Genomic DNA, 19,002 nt, shown 5'->3' with positions numbered 1-19,002 from the left:
TCCTTTGCACTGTTTGTTACGCAAATTTTTATTTCTGTCAATAAACATATTGAAACAGAAAAAAGCTTCATAACAGATTATGCATCTTTCTCCTTAGCAACATGCCCTCCTGCAAACCACAATCAAGGGATTGTTCACATTTTAGTATGATGTAGAGAGTGATATTCTGAGAAAATTTGCATTTGGTTTTCATTCTTTATTATTTGTGGTTTTTGAGTTATTTAGTTTAGATGGCGTCAGTGACCCCGATTTGAAAGCTTGAAAGAGTCAGAAGAAGGCAAATAATTAAAAAAAAAAAAATGAACACCAGTTGAAAAATTGCTTTTAATTAGTCGTTCTGTAACATACTAAGGGCTCTTACTCATGAGCGTTTTTACCTGCGCTCCCCTGCGTTCCGTTTTTCGGCGTTCAGACGCAGGGGAGCGCAGGAAGACGCATTTCATTATTTCAAATGGGTCTGTACTCACACAGGCGCATGCACGCGCCGAACGCAGGAAAAATGCAGCATGTTGCGTCTCAACCTGCGTTCGGCGCCAGCATGCGCCTGTGTGAGTACAGACCCATTTGAAATAATGAAATGCGTCTATTCCTGCGCTCCCCTGCGGCTGAACGCCGAAAAACGGAACGCAGGGGAGCGCAGGTAAAAACGCTCATGAGTAAGAGCCCTTAAAGTTAAGTTAAAGGTGGGCCATCCCTTTTAAAGGTGCAACTTTTCTGTTTTCTTGATCAAACATGTTTGTAATTTAAAAATGTGTATGGAATCACAAGCAATATTTCTTCCCATTTACAAATTTACATTAAATTGCACACCTTCTGTATGCAGTAATTGTGTTCTTAGTATTTAGAAGAGTAGAAAGTAGCAGCCATGCTGATTAAGTGCATAGAAAATTTCAGTTATGAAAAAAAGTGGATTTTGGGAAAGTATGATTGGTGTATAATATATAAGGGGACACACTGGAAACGTTTGATTCCTTTTTCACCTGTAGATCCTAACATAGGAATTAAGGGCAAACCTTTCAATTAGAAAGAAATATTCTCAGATAAAGAATTTTTCTCGGGATATAAAGACAGGCACAATTTCTATGATTCTCTTGGGGTGATGTAATAGGGGGAGAATTTGATACAGCAATCTTCCGTTGGCAACAAATGCCTTGTCATTGCTATGCTTAGACTTACTGCACAAGTGTAGGCACAGCAGCTGCGCTCCCCTGCGTTCCGTTTTTCTGCGTTCAGCCGCAGGGGAGCGCAGGATTAGACGCATTAAATTTTTTCCAATGGGGCTGTACTCACGCAGGCGTGTGTAGGCGCCGAACGCAGGTTGAGACGCAACATGCTGCATTTTTCCTGCGTTCGGCGCCTACACGCGCCTGTGTGAGTACAGCCCCAATGGAAAAAATGTAATGGTCCTGCGCTCCCTTGCGGCTGAATGCAGAAAAACGGAACGCAGGGGAGCGCAGGTAAAAACGCTCGTCAGTAAGAGCCCTTAGCAATGTATTGTTCTAATCAACCATCAAGAAAAATCAAACCAAATAAATAATTCTCTTGAGCGGGACTGATTTTATTATAGAGGCAGGAGTCGGAGACGATTCAGACGATTGTTCATCCAACATAGCCATACCTCCCAACTGTCCCGTTTTTAGAGGGACAGTACCTCTTTTGACAGCTCAACCCGCAGTCCCTCGTTTGTACTAGAAAGTCCCGTTTTCCTCTGCACTGAACAGCCAGAAAAAGAAACAATGTTTCAAACTTATTTGGCTTTTGGCAGAGAGCCCAGAACAGCCACAGCAGCAGATAAGATACTTTTGTAACAATTTCGAGATAAGCAAATGAGTAATTGTAACAATATAAGATAACAAGTCCCTTGGGAAAAGTTAGACTCACCACTTAAAGGGCAATTCACCTACATTAGCAAAACTGTAATGACTGAAAAAAAACACAGAAATATTTTCAAACTTTCATTACCTGCCAAATGTTGTGGTAATTAGGGGGTGTGGGCACAGAAATGGGTGTGGTCAAAAAAATCTTTTTTTTTTGTCCCTCATTTTATTTACTAAATGTTGGGAGGTATGATAGGATAATAATCTGCACGTCTATTGGCAGTTTAAGAGTTTATTATTAAAGGGTGAGACTTGAGTGTCAGATGAGGGCAGGATTGTTGGTTGGTAAATAGCGCTCTACATTCCTTAGGGTAACCCTGCACATGCAACTTGTGTTCTTCCATTGTCGTATTCATGTATTACCCTCATTAAAATAAATAATGGTCTGATATGCCTGATTTCAATGACCCCATTCCCTCAGATATAGGGTCCCGCATTTTTTAAAGAACGGCCCCTGAACCAGCAAAAACACATTCTACTAAGTAGTGCGCGGAGGCGGAAGACGCTGCTTTAGGCGACTGTAGATAACTGGTGGCGTATCACTGCGCTACGCGGAACCTTGCGCACGCACACGGATAAGTTGGGAGTATGGGAAAGGCGTAAGGGCGGCAGAGGGTGAGTTTATCCTTCAAACTACACGGCTGCCCGGGGGACGTCTGACCGAATAAGTGCGTTATAGGTGGAATTCAGCTTGTTTGTTGTGTCAGAATGGGACTGATTGATGTAACGGGATCGGTTACTGGGCGACTCAATATTCTGCTGGGGGCCAATAGGATGTTGCTCTCTCATTGGCTCGGTTTCCGGGGGTCAGTCTAGAAATATGTTGCCTCATAGGGGGAGCTGTGTCTCCGGGAGGGTCTGATCCGGGCACATTTAAACTGTAGGGGAGTTTTCTGTGGGCCCTTTGTGAGGTTGAGTCCAAGTGCAAAGGACCAGTGAAATTGTGTAATCGTTGTTCTTAGTATAGATAGTCTGTGTAGAGATGGGTCTGTGTATAGATGGGTCTGTGTATAGATGGGTCCGCTGCTGACACTGAGAGGCCAGATGGGGTGAGGGCAGTTTATGTCTCTGATTTTTTTCCTCCCTTTAGACTTGGGGGTGGGGCCCTGTTATCTCTAGCTCCGCCTTTTGGCTCTGATAACTGTGCCCCAGTATCCTAAAAAGAAATAATGTTCTCCCTCTGTCCTGCCGCTGTATATACTCCCCCACTGGCACTGATTGGTTTATAATGAGCAGATTTGCCCAGGTGCCGAATCCCTTAGCAACCCATCATAGATTTGTTTATATTATGCAAATGACAGGAGACTGATCAAAGCTAACTGCCAGTTCATTGTAATAAATGATTACCATTCTTTGGAGTTTTGTTTATCATTGGCTGAGCTTTCAAAGTATTAACTTCCTTAAATATATAAAATGCCTTATGGAAGCGGTAGTATTTCAGCAGTGACATAAAGTTTATTGGATTAACAGAAAATATACAATATGCATCATAACAAAATTAGACGGGTGCATAAATTTGGACACCCCAACACAGATATTACATCAATACTTAGTTGAACCTCCTTTTGCAAATGTAACAGCCTCTAGACGCCTCCTGTAGCCTTTCATGAGTGTCTGGATTTTGGATGTGGGTATTTTTGACCATTCATCCATACAAAATCTCTCCAGTTCAGTTAAATTTGATGGCTGCCGAGCATGGACAGTCTGCTTCAAATCATCCCATAGATTTTCCATGATATGAAGTTGGGGGACTGTGACGGCCATTCCAGAATATTGTACTTTTCCCTCTGCATAAATGCCTTTGTAGATTTCCAAGTGTGTTTAGGGTTGTTGGAATATCCAACCCCTGCGTAACTTCAACTTTCTGACTGATGCTTGAACATTATCCTGATGAATTTGTTGATATTGGGTTGAATTCATCCGACCCTCGACTTTAACAAGGGCCCCAGTCCCTGAACTAGTCCCACAGCCCCACAGCATGATGGAACCTCCACCAAATTTGACAGTAGGTAGCAGGTGTTTTTCTTGGAATGTGATGTTCTTCTTGCGCCATGCAAAGCACTTTGTGTTATGACCAAATAACTAAATTTTCGTCTCATCAGTCCAAAACACTTTGTTCCAAAATGACTGTGACTTGTCTAAATGAGCTTTTGCATACAACAAGTGACTCTGTTTGTGGCGTGAGTGTAGAAAGGGCTTCTTTCTCATCACCCTGTCATACACATGTTCTTTGTGCAAATTGTGCTGAATTGTAGAACGATGTACAGATACACCATCTGCAGCAAGATGTTCTCGCAGGTCTTTGGAGGTGATCTTTGGGTTGTCTGTAACCATTCTCACAATCCTCCGCATATGCCGCTCCTGTATTTTTCTTGGCCTGCCAGACCTGGGTTTTACAGCAACTGTGCCTGTGGCCTTCCATTTCCTGATTCCATTCCTTACAGTTTAAACTGACAGTTTAAACCGCTGAGAGGGGTTCCCAAACTTTTTCATTTGACTGCATAATAGTGTATTGCAGAGGTTATGTGGCTATAAATGTAGTTAATATTTCATTTATTATTATTATTTATTTTTTAAAGCATGGTCCCTCTGTGTCATTTCTAAGATGGAAGTCAAGAAACTAATAGGCAAATCCCTTCAGCCAGCAAGGCCCATTCGTCGAGTTGTAATGCATAAAGGTATGTATCATTAACATTATTATTATTATTATCATTAACATTATGTACCTAGGGTGCAACAGTGGGGAGTGGGTGCTAGGCACGTATCTTTTCAACCAATCCTGAGTTCTGGCTCTTTTGTAGCTTTCTGTAGATAGGGTTGCCATCTTTTCTGGAAAAAAATACTGCCTTCCTATATATTTATAATTTGCTCCTTTTAATAACATTGGGATCAAACATCATTTTTACCGGCCAGGCTGGTAAAATACCAGCCAGGTGGCAACCCTATCTGTAGCTCCCACTTCTTCTCCTCGCCTGGACCCCAACCGAGACATTTTTTTTAATCTGTGCAGTGATTGGGGAGGAGTGGGTGTGGAGATCTGGGTCCTGCCTTGAGTGCAATAAGAGTTTGTCCTGGTGGTGGTAGGCAATGGAGTCATGCTCTGGTTTCACACATCAATGTGGACGTTTAAACAGACTTCAGAAAAGTTTCCATCTGAAACTAGTGCTACAAATCAAAATACAGGTATGGGATCCGTTATCCGAAAACGCTTTCTACAGAAAGCTCCGAAAGTATGAAAAGGCTGTCTTCCATAGACTCCATTATAATCAAATAATCCAGATTGTTAAAATTGATTTCCTTTTTCTCTGTAAAAATAAAACAGTAACTTGTACTTGATCCCAACTAAGATATAATTAATCATTATTCGAAGCAAAACCAGTCTATTGGGTTTATTTAATGTTTACTATTTAATGTCCTAATTTGCATATGCAAATTAGGGGCAGGGAGGGAAATCGCGTGTCTTTTTGTTGCAAAACAAGGTAGTAAAAAAATGTTTTCCCATCCATAATTTGCATATGCAAAGTAGGGTTCGGTATTCGGCTGAATCTTTCGGGGAGTTCAGCCGAATCCAAAATAGTGGATTCGGTGCATCCCTAGTTTCCCCCTCCATGTTTAGGAGCTTCTCTGAAATGGGAATGCAGTATGGCGTTTAAAAATGAGCCCATCATATGCAAGTACAAGTATAGGATTCGCTATCCAGAAATCCGTTATAATCAAATAATCCACATTTTTAAAATTGATTTCCTTTTTATCCGTAGTAATAATAAGTGCCTTGTCCCGAGCATTCTGGATAACAGGTCTCATACCTGTACTAAACAGATGTGTAAGTGGGTTGGATGCTGATACAGCTGTGGCTCCTAGACAAGCTATACCACATTGTAGCATAGTCTTCTGTGTCTTGTTCTAACTGGAGCGAGGTTGACGATTAAGGTTATTAGAATTAAATTGTCTTTGTGAAAATACTTATCTTGCCCATTGTTTACCCACAGGACCAATGCCTCCTTCTTTGCTAAAAAATCTCAGCTTCAATCAGGAGAAGTCAAGCCACGTCACGGCACTGGATTCAGGTGTGTGTAACAGATCTTACATGGACCCCATAATAGACTCAGGTATGTTCTATAGTCCAAAAACACCTTGTATAGACACCCTTGTGCACGTGGATATGTGTCCCAGTCCAGAAACAACTTACCTACACTCTGGGGCCGATTTGAAACTTTGAATTTTTAAATTCGAATTTTCGAGTTTATTTTAGTGTAATTTGACTAGGTAATAGTCCAAATCTGATTCTAATTTAAAAAGAATTTGAAATGTATCATGTACTGGCACTTTAAGAATTAGAATTTTACTATTTGTCATCTAAAACCTGCCGAATTGGTGTTTTAGCCTATGGGGGACCTCCTACAATCAATTTGGAGTCATTTGGAGTCGTTTGCAGCCTTCCTGACATTCAAGGTTTTTTCTATTTTTTTTTTTTTTTTTTTAAAAATTCAAATCAAATTCATTTGAATTCGATTTGAATTTGCAGCTCGATCCTATTCACCGTTCTTTAAAAAAATTTAATTTTTTTTAAAATAAATTTTGATTTGCCGGGTTTCTTTTTAGATTTTCGAGTTTATGGGAGTTTTTAGAAACTCCCATAAAGTCGAAATTCGACCCATGATAAATCTGCCCCTCCATGATGGGCTTTGGTATATTCTTTTATGATACTGATATGCACTAGACACCAGCCACAAAACACTGTGATTTTAATATTTAACAAGACTTTAAACACAGAACTAAATTGGATTCTTATGTAACTGACATTAAAAATACCAGTAGTAGTATCCCATTTTAGTTTTTGAATTACAATTTTTGCCTCAGAAGTACAAAACCGCGCTAGGTCTGTGACTTTTTTTGTCTTAGGGGCAGATTTATTAAGGATCGACTTGTGTTTTCCACAAATTTTTTGAGATTTAATATACTACTACCCTGGAAATAGCTTGAATCCGGAAATACGCCATCAGAAACCCGTCGAGGTCATGTAGAAGTCAATGGCAGAGGTCCCTTGAGACATTTGAGCCTTCATGATGTTCCAGTTTTTTTCTGGAGGGTTTTGCCTGAAAACATTATCAATTTGAGCCATTAGAGTTTTCGTGTTGTGACCCGAATTCGCTGATTCGGGTTTTTCTCCATTCAAGTTTTTTTCTTCAATCGGAAAACATTCGAGTTGTGAGTTCATTCCAGATATAAAAAAACTCTTAAAATTCGACCTTTGATAAATAACCCCCTTAATGTGTGTTGTAGTTTTACACAAAAGTGGCACTATATTTGCATCCCTCCCTTCTGTAATGATGATATGAAAAATTTGTTACATTTTGGCTGATTTGCCTTTACTCTGTAATAATAAGACAATACCTTGTACTTGAAATTCCTTCAATTCAGAGTTACAGGTATGGGACCATTATCCGGAAACCCATTATACAGAAAGCTCCGAATTACAGAAAGCCTGTCTCCCATAGACATTTTATTTAAATAATCCAAATTTTTAAAAATTTCATTTTTCTCTAATAAAAAACAGTACCTTATACTTGATCCAAACTAAGAAAAAATTAATCCTTATTGAAGGCAAAACCAGATTATTGGGTTTATTTAATGCTTAAATGATTTTCTAGTAGACTTAAGGTATGAAGATCCGAATTACGAAAAACCCAGGTCCCGAGCATTCTGGATAATGGATCCAATACCTGTAATACTGTATATGACTATTTCTTTCTAGCTCAATAGTAGAGATGCACTGAATCCTCTATTTGGGATTCAGCCGAATCCCCAAATCCTTGGTGAAATATTCGGCTGAATACCGAACCGAATCCTAATTTGCATATGCTAATTAGGGGCAGGAAAGGAAAAAGTGGAAAAAATTATTCTTTTGTGACAAAAAGTCATGTGATTTCCCTACCCACCCCTAATTTACATATGCAAATTAGCATTCAGATTTGGTTCAGGCAAATTCGGCCGAATTCTGCTGAAAAAGGCTGAATGCTGGCCGACTCCCGAACAGAATCCTGGATTCGGTGCATCCCTACTCAATAGCTACTTTTCAATTACAATTCAACTTACAATTCATCATTAAATGCAGATAAATTGGCTACATAAAAAAATATTCTACAGTACTGGGTCAGTAACTGTATAAAATAAAAGCATTTTCTTCTCGTTTTGTTTAGAACCTGTGTTTATGTTTAACATCCGGGCTGAGTTCACAGACTGCCTTATAAATGATATTGAGCAGCAACTTGATTTGGTATGTACTGTATGAGTTTTTCTGTTTTAAAGGATAAGGAAAGGCTAAAACTAAGTCAGCTTTATCAGAAAGGTCTATATAAATACACCAGTAAACCCTCAAAGTAATGCTGCTCTGAGTCCTCTGTCAAAAGAAACACCACATTTCTTTCCTTCTGTTGTGTACTCATGGGCTTCTGTATCAGACTTCCTGTTTTCAGCTTAAACCTCCAGGGCTAGGGCTTGAGCATGCTCAGTTTGCTCCTCTCTCCCTCCTCCCCACCCTGATGTAATCTGAGCCCAGAGCTAGGGGAGAACAGAAAAGACTCAGGCAGGAAGTGATGTCACAACAAGCTAATATGGCAGCTGCTATCATAAACAAACAGCTTCTAGAGCTGTTTACTCAGTGTTTACTCAGGTATGGTAAAGCATTCTGCAAAATAAATATAGTGTTATAGCTTGTACTACTGTGGCTATTTTATTGGCAATAAACTGCCTTGGTAGCTTTCCTTCTCCTTTTAAAGGAATTGTTCAGTATAAAAATAAAAACTAGGTAAATAGGCTGTGCAAAATAAAAAATGTTTCTAATATAGTTACTATATCTAACTATATTAGAAACTTTATTTATTTTGCACAGCCTATATATCCAGTTTTCATTTTTACACTGAACTGTTCCTTTAAGAACATATATTGCAAACATTATTCTTTAAAAACGTGTATGTTCATGATCCGAAAAGTAATTGACAATTCGAGGGCACTTCTACAATAATCTATGCATTAAATTTCATTATAGCAGCCATTATAACGGCTAACTGTTTATCAACATTTTTTGCAAGGACCGTGGGGGTCGGGAGGGGTCGGTGTCCAATTCTGGTCACCGGCATCCAATTCGGCGGTACAGTTCGGGAGTGTCTGCGGCCCGGTGGTTGGGGGGGGCTGGGTTGCAGTATTGCTGTCCAACATCTTTTATACAGTGGGACAGTAATTCACAGGTATGGGAGTTATCTGGAAACCCGGTATGCAGAAAAATTCTGAATTACGGGAGAGCCATCTTCCATAGGCTCCATTTTAAACAAATAACATTTTTAAGACATTCCATTTTCTCTGATAATAAAACAGTTCCTTGTACGTGACCCCAATTAAGATATAATGAATGCTAGTTGGAGGCAAAACAGTCCTATTGGGTTTATTGTGTAAATGATTATTTTTCAGCAGACTTGAGGTATGAAGATCCAAATTACGGAAGGACCCCTTATCCAAAATACTTGGCACCTGGGGTTTTCTGTATAAGGGGCCCCATAGCTGTACGACATGATTGCGGGGTACATTATAATAATGGGATTGTCAAAATTGGGGGCTTGAGTTATATGGGTAGTTTACTTAGGGCAGTGGCAAATAGAATGTGAGTAAATGTGTAATATTTACATTCCACGAACTTTAGTTCTACAGTGCTGTGATAATAAGCCTTGTTCCATATAGTAGGAATGTGGTGGTCTTAAAGGTAATGTCAACCCCCCAAAACATTTTTACCTAATAAAAATAAACATAATTCTAAGCAACTTTGCAATATACATTAAAGGGTGGTTCACTTTTAAGGTAACTTTTATTATGTTATAGAACGGCCAATTCTAAGCGACTTTTCAATTGGTTTTCATTATTTATTTTTTTGCCTTTTTCTTCTGACTCTTTGCAGCTTTCAAATGGGCGTCGCTGACCCCTTCTAAAAAACAAATGTTCTGTAAGGCTACAAATGTATTGTTATTGTTACTTATTACTGATCCTTCTATTCAGGCCTCTCCTATTAATAGTCCAGTCTCTTATTCAAATCAATGCATGGTTGCTAGGGTAATTTGGACCCTAGTTACCAGATTGGTTAAACTGCAAACTGGAGAGCTGCTGAATAAAAAGCTAAATAACACAAAAACTTTTAATAAGCAAAAATGAAAACAAATTGCAAATTGTCTTAGAATATCACTCTACATCATACTAAAAGTCTCAAAGGTAAAAAACCCCTTCAATGACAAATTTTCTATGGTTTTTAAGTTATTTATGTATTGCTATTGAAAGCCTTGTCTGTCTGTCACTTTCTATTCTCTTCCCTGGTGGCATTGATACAATGTAAGACAATGTGGCTGATTAACAGCAAATACAAAAGGGGGTTGTGGGAGCACTCACATTGCGAAGTAGAAATGTATAGAAGTATAAGGGAAGTGCTACTGACATAACCAAATGGGTCAGTGCACATTCCCTGGGCCCCTGTCTAAGTAATTCAGTAGATATGCAAATGCATGTGTTCACAAAGACAGGGGTTTTTATTTACAAAGTTATGATCATAAAGTTGAAAAGCCACCATACCACGTCAAGGTAAACCCCATATGGCGGTCCCTAACTTGTTTACCTCCAGTCATAGTATTGAGGATCCTGTGCCTCTCTGCATAATAGCATTCGTTGAAGTAGAAGTCTGCTGAACCTTGGTTTATTATGTGATACATTTTTAACCTTTATTATTTCTTTTAGTGGTGCTCAATTAGCAACCATGATGAGCCAGTAAAGGATTCAATGGTTCCGACTCAAGCTGAAGCTCTACAACCTGAAGCAAAAAAAGGTATTTATATAGATTTATGAATCCATCCCTTTTGGTTGTTAAGTTTCATTGCGTAAGGATGTCTGACCCTGACGCTACTAATATGAACTGGGCCGAATGATTGCAGCAGCAGGAAGTGCAGCCAACTGGCAGAAATTTTATATCACACAAACGCCATGAACATCTTCTAAATTATCTCCTTATAATACACAAAAGCCATGAATATCCTGTAAATTATATCCTTATAAACGGTGAGTAGTGATGTCATCAGTTATAAACGGTGAGTAGTGATGTCATTTCTGTCACATGACTCACTAAAATTTGTGTATTATAATAAATAAAGTACCCCCAGTTGTAAAATATAAGGATATTAGAAGTTACCTCGGAGTTCCATGACCTGGTCATGAAACTCCTCGGTAACTAATAATATCCTTATATTTTACAAGAGGGGGTACTTTATTCACTATATAATCTACAGTCTGGTCATTTCCCTATGGGACCAGACTGTAAATTATATCCTTATAATACACAAAAGCCATACCTCGGAGTTCCATGACCTGTATAAAAGCACTCGGCCTTCGGCCTCGTGTTTTTATATGGTCATGGAACTCCTCGGTAACTTATAATATCCTTATATTTTACAAGAGGGGGTACTTTATTCACTATATAAACGGCGCCTTCTGACGTCAGAACACGCCGTTAATAACAGGGGCCCCCAGGCCGACGAATTTGACGCAGCGCGTCGGAATTTGACACCACATGTCCGAAACGGCAACCAAAATTTCGACTCTGACCCCCCCCTCCCAACTCCCCCACAAAATGTAGATTATAATGCATAATGTACCCCCTACTAGAAATTTATAAAGATATCAGAAGTCACCGAGGAGTTATGTGACCATATAAAAGCACGAGGCGCGCCCTTGTGCTTTTATATGGTCACATAATTCCTCGGTGACTTCTGATATCTTTATAAATTTCTAGTAGGGGGTACATTATGCACTATATAATACACAAAAGCTATGAATATCTTGTAAATTATATCCTTATAAACGGTGAGTGCCGATGTCATCAGTTAGAAACGGTGAGTTCTGATGTCATTTCTGTTACATCACTCACTAAAACTTGTGTATTATAATAAATAAAGTACCCCAGTTTCAAAATATGAGGATATCAGTAACCTCTGAGTTCCATTACCTGTATAAAAACACTCTGCTTTCGGCCTCGTGCTTTTATATGGTCATGGAACTCCTCAGTAATTTATAAATCCTTATATTTTACAAGAAGGGGTACTTTATTCACTATATACAATGCTACTTGAAGACTGAGATAACATTGCGCTTCAATTTCTTTTATGGCCACAGCCCCCGCCCCCCCAAAAAAAACAGCTTCACTTAAGTGTAGGGATGCACCGAATCCACTATTTTAGATTCGGCCGAACCCCCGAATCCTTCAGGAAAGATTCGGCTGAATACCGTACCGAATCTTAATCCTAATTTGAATATGCAAATTAGGTTTGGGAAGGGGAAAACATCTTTGCTTCCTTGTTTTGTGACAAAAAAATCATAAGATTTCCCTCCCCACCCCTAATTTGCATATGCAAATTAGGATTAGGTTCAGACGGGCAGAAGGATTCGTCCGAATCCAAATCCTGCTGAAAAAGGCCTAATCCCGAACCGAATCCTGGATTCGGTGCATCCCTACTTAAATGGCATCAGGGACAGAGTCCTACATTTCCTGCTCTTCCAGGGATAAGAGGACCACCACCTTGTTGCTGCTTAAAGGAACAGTACCATCAAAAAATGTAAGTGTTTTAAAGTAATACAAAAATAATGCAGTCTTGCCCAGCACTGGAAAAACTGTTGTTTGCTTCAAAAACACTAGTTTTGTTTATATAAGTAAGCTGCTGTGTAGCAATGGGGGCAGAGGAGAAAAGGCTCAGGTTACTCAGCAGATAAACTCTGTAGAACATAATGGTGTTATCTGTTATCCACTATTTAACCTGTGCCATATAGTCTTTTTTCAATTTCCGCCATTGCTACACAGCAGCTTGTTTATATGAACTATAGTAGTGTTTCTGAAGCAAACACATCAGTTTTACCAGTGCAGGGCAACACTACATGATATTTAAATTTTTTTGGTGTTCATGTTCCTTTAAGTGAAACTTTTAGGGGTTTCCCAGCACAGACTGCCTGCTTCTTCTCCAGTACTTTATGTACCCTGTAGCCCACACAGCACATTTAAAACTAATAAGTTGCATTTTTCAAGTCTATAGTGTGCTAATGCTATTTTTTTAATAATTTTTGTAGCAGATGCTGCTGGAAGAATTACCTACACCAGAGATTTCCTGGTTGAGTTATCAAACGTGTCGGCATGCAGAAAGAGACCACAATATTTACCAGATCATCCTATTGTTCTGAAGGAGCCGGTGAGTGACTATTTCGGGTTCAAGAAGTTTTCCTGTTAAATGTGGAATACTAGTGGGCAACATCAGGCAGTCTAACAGAAAGGTTAGTGGATAAACCGCATTGTTCTGAATGTCGAGGAAGTAGAAAGGCACAATCAGGATAGTGATAAACCAGAGTAAAGGTGCCATACACATTACAATAACGATCGTTTGTTTTCAATACAGACTAGGGATGCACCAAATCCAAGATTCGGTTCGGGATTCTGCTTTTTCAGCAAGATTCGGATTCTACAAATCCTTGTGCCTGGCCGAACCGAACCCTAGTTTGAATCTGCAAATTAGTGGCGGGGAAGGAAATCACGTGACTCTTTGTCACAAAACAAGGAAGTAATAAAAATTGTTTCCACTTTTTCCTTTCTAGCCCCTAATTTGCATATGCAAATTAGGGTTCGGATTAGTTTCGGCCGAATATTTTATAAAGGATTCGGGGATTCGACCGAATCCCAAATACTGGATTCGGTGCATCCCTAATAGACATTTAGAGACACATGGATTAAGGGTCAAATTTCAAATTCATGTGCGTTTTTTAAAACTCCCATATACTTCCATGAACTCTAATTTCTACCAATCGAAATTTATGATAAAAATTACATTTTTTAAACTCTGTTTAATAGGATCGACCTGAAAAACTCGAATGAAATTTTAAAAACTTGCTTGTCAGGAAGGCTGCAAACAACTCCAAATTGATCCCTGGATTTAAATAGCAATTCGGCAGGTTTTAGGTGTGGGAATAGTCGAATTCGAGTTCTTAAAGAGCCAGTGTATGATAAATCTTGAAAATCAAATTAGATTTTTTTTTTAAAAAACTTGAATCGAATTTGAATAACTCCCTAGTCGAATTTGACAGTTTTGACCAAAAAAAAAGTGAATTTTCAATTCGATCCTTGATAAATCTGCCCCTTAGCGCTGAATCATTAAATATACAGGTAGAAACAATAAAATTCTACCTGTATCTGAAGATTGAGCAATAAACACTGGCCAATGTTTTCGGGAGCCGTTAATATTTTCCCACCTGGCCAGTAAACGAGCCGACTGATATCCAAATCTTTTGCCGATCGGTTGGCTCATCTCCTGCCATATACACACCGGATATCATATCAAAAGACGTTGCATGCGATAATAACTGTGCATGTATGACCACTTTAAAGGAGAATTCATCCCCCCCCAACTAATAAAAACCCCTACCCTCCATAATCCCCCCTCCGCACAGGGGGTTAGCACCTGGAAATGCCCCTAAGCCTGTAATTACCCCTCAGCGGAGCTCACAGGCGCCATCTTCCGGGCTCTTCGGTAATCTTCTGGTGCTTCAGTTATTTTAGTCACTATTGGCCCATGCGCAGTTATCGCGAAGCGGAAGACTGCTCCAGCTGCACATGCGGTGATTCGGTGCTTACTTATTAAAGATTACCGAAACGCTGAAGATGCCGCCGGCGTGCTCCACTGCGCTGACTATGCAACGAGGGGTAATTACAGGCTTAGGGGCATTTACAGGTGTTAACATCTGTGCTGGGGGCTGCAGGGAGGGGGGACTATGGAGTGTAGGGTTTTTTATTACTTGAGGGGGGTTGGAATTCCTCTTTAAAGTAACAGTAAAACCAAAACATGAAAATATCATGTAGTGTTGCCCTGCACTGGTAAAACTGATGTGTTTGCTTCAGAAACACTACTGTAGTTCAAATAAACAAGCTGCTGTGTAGCAATGGCGGAAATTGAAAAAAAGTCTATATGGCACAGGTTAAATAGTGGATAACAGATAACACCATTATGTTCTACAGAGCTTATCTGCTGTGTAACCTGAGCCTTTTCTCCTTTGAATGGCTGCCCCCATCTGCAGCACATAAACAAAGCAGAGAGATCCAGTTGCACAAGGATTGCAGTGTTTCTCAGCTTTAGCATCTCAGAGGTTGCTTGCAGTTATGTAGTGTTATGTCTCAATGGAAAATGAAAGGTGGACAATCCCATTGCAAAGGAAATTTAAAAAAGGAGCTGAGAATGGAAATCATAATGATTATGGCCAGTGTAATAATTTACTGGTGAATAAAATTGTCCGGTTCCATGAAACGGCTCCCCATTGAAAGATGACACCAGTCTCAAAAGGGGCTTGTGACTAGGGGTGCACCAAATCCACAATTTTGGATTTGGCCGAACCCCCGAATCCTTTGTGAAAGATTCGGCCGAATACCGAACCAAATCCGAATCCTAATTTGCATATGCAAATTAGAGGTGGAAAGGGGAAAACTTTTTACGTCCTTGTTACCCTCCCTGCCCCTAATTTGCATATGCAAATTAGTATTCTAATTCAGTTCGGCCGGGCTGAAGGATTTGGCTGAATCCTGCTGTAAAGGCCGAATCCTGGATTTGGTGCATCCCTACTTGTGACAGATAGAGGTGACAGTTTAGAAAGTAGAATGAACACCGGCAAAGCAGCCAGAAGCTCTTCTTTTGTGATAAATTCTAAATTTATTTCCCATAAGGACTTGTTTTTAAAATGCATTAACCCCTTGGTTCAGATTGAGGACCAGAGGTCACGGGCGCCATCTTCTTCTCTTCGGGAATCTTTGGTATGAGATCAGCGTGGTGGCGCTTGCGCAGTTGGAGCAATTTTCTGTATCGCTACAACTGCGCATGCGCCGAAACTTGCGGAAATTGCTGAAGCTCCGGTCTCATTCCAAAGATTACCGAAGCTGCTGTGAAGATGGCGCCTGTGAACTGTGATGCCTGAATCTGCACCGGGGGATAAGTAAAATGTTAGGGGCATTTGCCAGGGGTAACACTGGGGGAGGAGGGGGTCTATGTAGGGTAGGTTTTTTTTAACTTTAGGGTTGAATTCTCCTTTAAGGTTACATTCTGGAATAAAACTTGTACCCCCATATATAATAAAAGTTTGCCCAGTAGCAGTAACCCATAGCAACCAAGATGTGTGCTTTTAAACAGGTGACCAGTAAGTCCTACCTGCTGATTGGTTGCTATGGGTTACTGTGACTTGTATTACGTGACCCCCGAAATATCTTTGCATTTTATTTTTTCTAGATCTGTAATAACACCCACGCTACTCAATTCCTGAACAACTGATGCCAAGTCATAAAGTTTGTCTACAGTCTCCTCCAGTGTCTTCAGCAGATACTCCCCATACACAGTTCACTAGTGTGAAATTCCGCCACTCTCCATTCATTTCTTTGGGATTTTTAAAATTGTATTTTCAATGGGTGAAAGTGAACGTTGGCCCCTAAAATATGCCTTTAGAGATGCATGGAGAGTGGCGGAATTTCACTCTAGTGGCCTGTGCTGATCTCTGACTTCACTCCTCGATAAATACGTCCCAGCAAGAGAAGCCGTATTCCCTTAATGTTACTTTAATTGCTTAAAGGGAAATGAGCAGAGAATGTGACTACACCTTGAGGAACGTCGCGCTTTCCAGTGATCGCTACTTGTAACATCTGTTTTGGAAGAATATTCTCCTCCTCGGCAGCAGATGTTCTGAAGCACTTTTGTATATATTTATTTATGTTGTATATAATCTAATTGCCAGTGTGAGTATTCGGGAAATATCTGCTGGAAATAAGACTCTGGACCTTTCGTTTCTATTTAAATGTAACCTCTTTAAATATTTTGTAAATTAGTCCATGCAGAAAAAAACGGAATCTTTTGAATTAGAGATTCACTGAATCCAGGATTTGGTTCAGGATTCGCCCTTTTTCAGCAGGATTCCGATTCGACCAACTCCTTGTATCTGGTCGAACCGAATCTGAATCCTAATTTGCATATGTAAATTAGGGGCAGGTAGGGTAATCGCGTGACTTTTTTTGTCACAAAAGAATTGTTTCTACGTTTTCCTTTCCTGACCATAATTTGCATATGCAAATTAGGATTCGGTTCATATTTTGGACGAAACTTTCACCAAGGATTTGGCCGAATCCCAATTAGTGGATTCGGTGCATCCCTATTTTGAATATGAGGTCTATGGACTTCTGAGAAAGATGCTGGCTTAAGTATTTCTGCGAGTTTGGTCAGAAAGAGATTGCTGTGTTAAGAAACTGCATAAAGGATTTTTCCAAAACTTTCATTCTCTCTCTGTTTTTATTTATACTATACATATGGAAAATAGACCATTTGTCACATGGGCTTGAATGTACATTGATGAACTTGAAGCCTTCTATGCCTTTAAAGAGGATGTTCGCTAGAGTCCTGCAGCGGGTATCCGTGCGTTGCCTGCAAAAACCTGTGGTACCCTGTGGGTTGCAGGTAGAAGTTTCAGGAGTGGGGTATATATGCGGGTTTGCAGATTGAGTCTAGGGTCTTCTCAATATCGAGTTTTACTCCTTTTTTTCTGACCACGACTACTTCTAATGCTGCCACTTCCGGTTTACGACAGCACTTCCTGTTTCTTAATGGTCAGCGGATCAAGTTGCGGATAAGTTACTTGCGGGTCGGGTCGAGTAGCGGGTCCAAGGGGTTAAGTATGTGGGTTGCGGGTCGCGGTTCAGGTTTAGCAACTTGGTTCTAGGCAGGACTCTAATGTTCGCTACTCCATGAAAGAAGCAGAACAGGAAAATAAGAGGGGATAGGGGTGAACAAACCAGTAGTCCAAGAGAAGATCTGAACAAGGTGAAAGGGTTTCACTTTATAGTTCTCTAGAGAGCCTTGAATGGCATTTGACCCACCAATAATCTTCCCATGGAATAACTATATCCTACACAAAGGCAGAATTCCCACTCGGAATCAGTTGCATTCATTAACGTGCATTGGAAGCTCATATGTTCTAGGAATTATGGCACAGAGTTCCCTTGGGTTCTTTAGACTTCCTAGTATGACATGATCATTTCAGCAACATCTGAACCAACAGTTGGACAGTACAGGTATGGGACCTGTTATCCATAATGGATCTTTCCGTAACTTGGATCTTTATACCTTAAGTTTACTAGAAAATCATGTGAATATAACATAAACCCAATAGACTGGTTTTGCTCCCAATAAGGATTAATTATATCTTAGTTGGGATCAAGTACAAGGTACTGTTTTATGGAAAAAAGGAAACCATTTTTGAGAATTTGGATAAAATGGAATGGAGCAAATTTCCGGTCACGAACGACTGTGCATGCGCCGAAAGTCACAAAAGTTTTCTGAAATTTTCGTGACTTTTGCCACATGCGCAGTTGTTTGGGACCAGAAATTTAACTGCGCATGCAATGAAACTCCGCTCAGATTCCAGAGAAGACCGAAAAAAGAAGGCGCTCGTGAACTCCCGAGGACAGATCTGCAGGGAGGAGTAAGTAAAAAAAGTTGGGTGGGGGGCAGTTAGGCGGTCATTCTACTGTGCATACATTGGGCTGGGGGCATTGAAGAAAGAAGGGGAAGAAGAGGATCGCTCTATGGTATTCGCTATGGACAAACCCTGGACTGGTGCAGTTTTCTGCTAACAATGGGACTGACCCAGGGTATCCTGTAAGTCAGTGCTCCAACTTCTGTGCTACAGAGGGCTGAGATTTTTCTTGCCTACATGGTGGAGGGCCAATAATGGAAGCCAGTAATTAGCACTTCCTGTTTTTAAACCACGCCCATGTTACCACAAGAACTTTTAAAACTAAGTTCACATTAATGGTGGTAGTACACCAAAAAAACCAAATGGTTGGTGCCCACTGCAGGAATATCACTCAAAGGTTTATAAAGTCATACTAAGACTAGGGTGCACTGAATCCAGGATTCAGTTTGGTATTTGGCCATTTTCAGCAGGATTCGGCTGAATCCCTGTGCCTGGCAAACTGAATCATTAAAATCATGTGACTTTTCATCACAAAACAAGGAAGCAACAAAATGTTTTCCCT

At 40.1% G+C, this 19,002-nt stretch overlaps 1 protein-coding gene across 6 annotated transcripts; it reads left to right on the top strand.

The window, feature by feature from the left end:
• Positions 1-2,347: 2,347 nt before the first annotated feature.
• On the top strand, positions 2,348-17,237 carry LOC108719329 (uncharacterized protein C8orf88). 6 transcript variants are annotated; one of them, XM_018268124.2, is made up of 7 exons: positions 2,349-2,492; positions 4,457-4,555; positions 5,867-5,944; positions 8,078-8,154; positions 10,650-10,737; positions 13,023-13,141; positions 16,211-17,237. In XM_018268124.2, the coding sequence occupies exons 2-7, from the start codon at positions 4,483-4,485 to the stop codon at positions 16,250-16,252; spliced, it is 477 nt and encodes a 158-aa protein (XP_018123613.1). In that variant the 5' UTR covers positions 2,349-2,492; positions 4,457-4,482; the 3' UTR covers positions 16,253-17,237. The 6 variants fall into 6 exon arrangements, with proteins under 6 accessions (XP_041422479.1, XP_018123613.1, XP_018123609.1 ...); XM_018268120.2 differs by having other exon boundaries at positions 5,867-5,986; XM_018268122.2 differs by having other exon boundaries at positions 2,402-2,492; positions 4,483-4,555; positions 5,867-5,986.
• Positions 17,238-19,002: the final 1,765 nt, after the last annotated feature.

This window comes from Xenopus laevis, chromosome 6L (assembly GCF_017654675.1).
Source record: "Xenopus laevis strain J_2021 chromosome 6L, Xenopus_laevis_v10.1, whole genome shotgun sequence".
Lineage (NCBI taxonomy): Eukaryota > Metazoa > Chordata > Amphibia > Anura > Pipidae > Xenopus > Xenopus laevis.
Note: the sequence above shows the minus strand (reverse complement) of the source record. Positions and strands in the feature narration are given on the sequence as shown.

What these genes read in the sequence shown, in the direction of transcription:
- LOC108719329 (XM_018268120.2), top strand. Translation starts at nt 4,483, where the DNA reads ATGGAAGTCAAGAAACTAATAGGCAAATCCCTTCAGCCAGCAAGGCCC. An exon ending in TCGAGTTGTAATGCATAAAG is followed by an intron (nt 4,556 to 5,866) that starts GTATGTATCATT and finishes GTTTACCCACAG; the next exon opens with GACCAATGCCTCCTTCTTTG. An exon ending in TTGAGCAGCAACTTGATTTG is followed by an intron (nt 8,155 to 10,649) that starts GTATGTACTGTA and finishes TATTTCTTTTAG; the next exon opens with TGGTGCTCAATTAGCAACCA.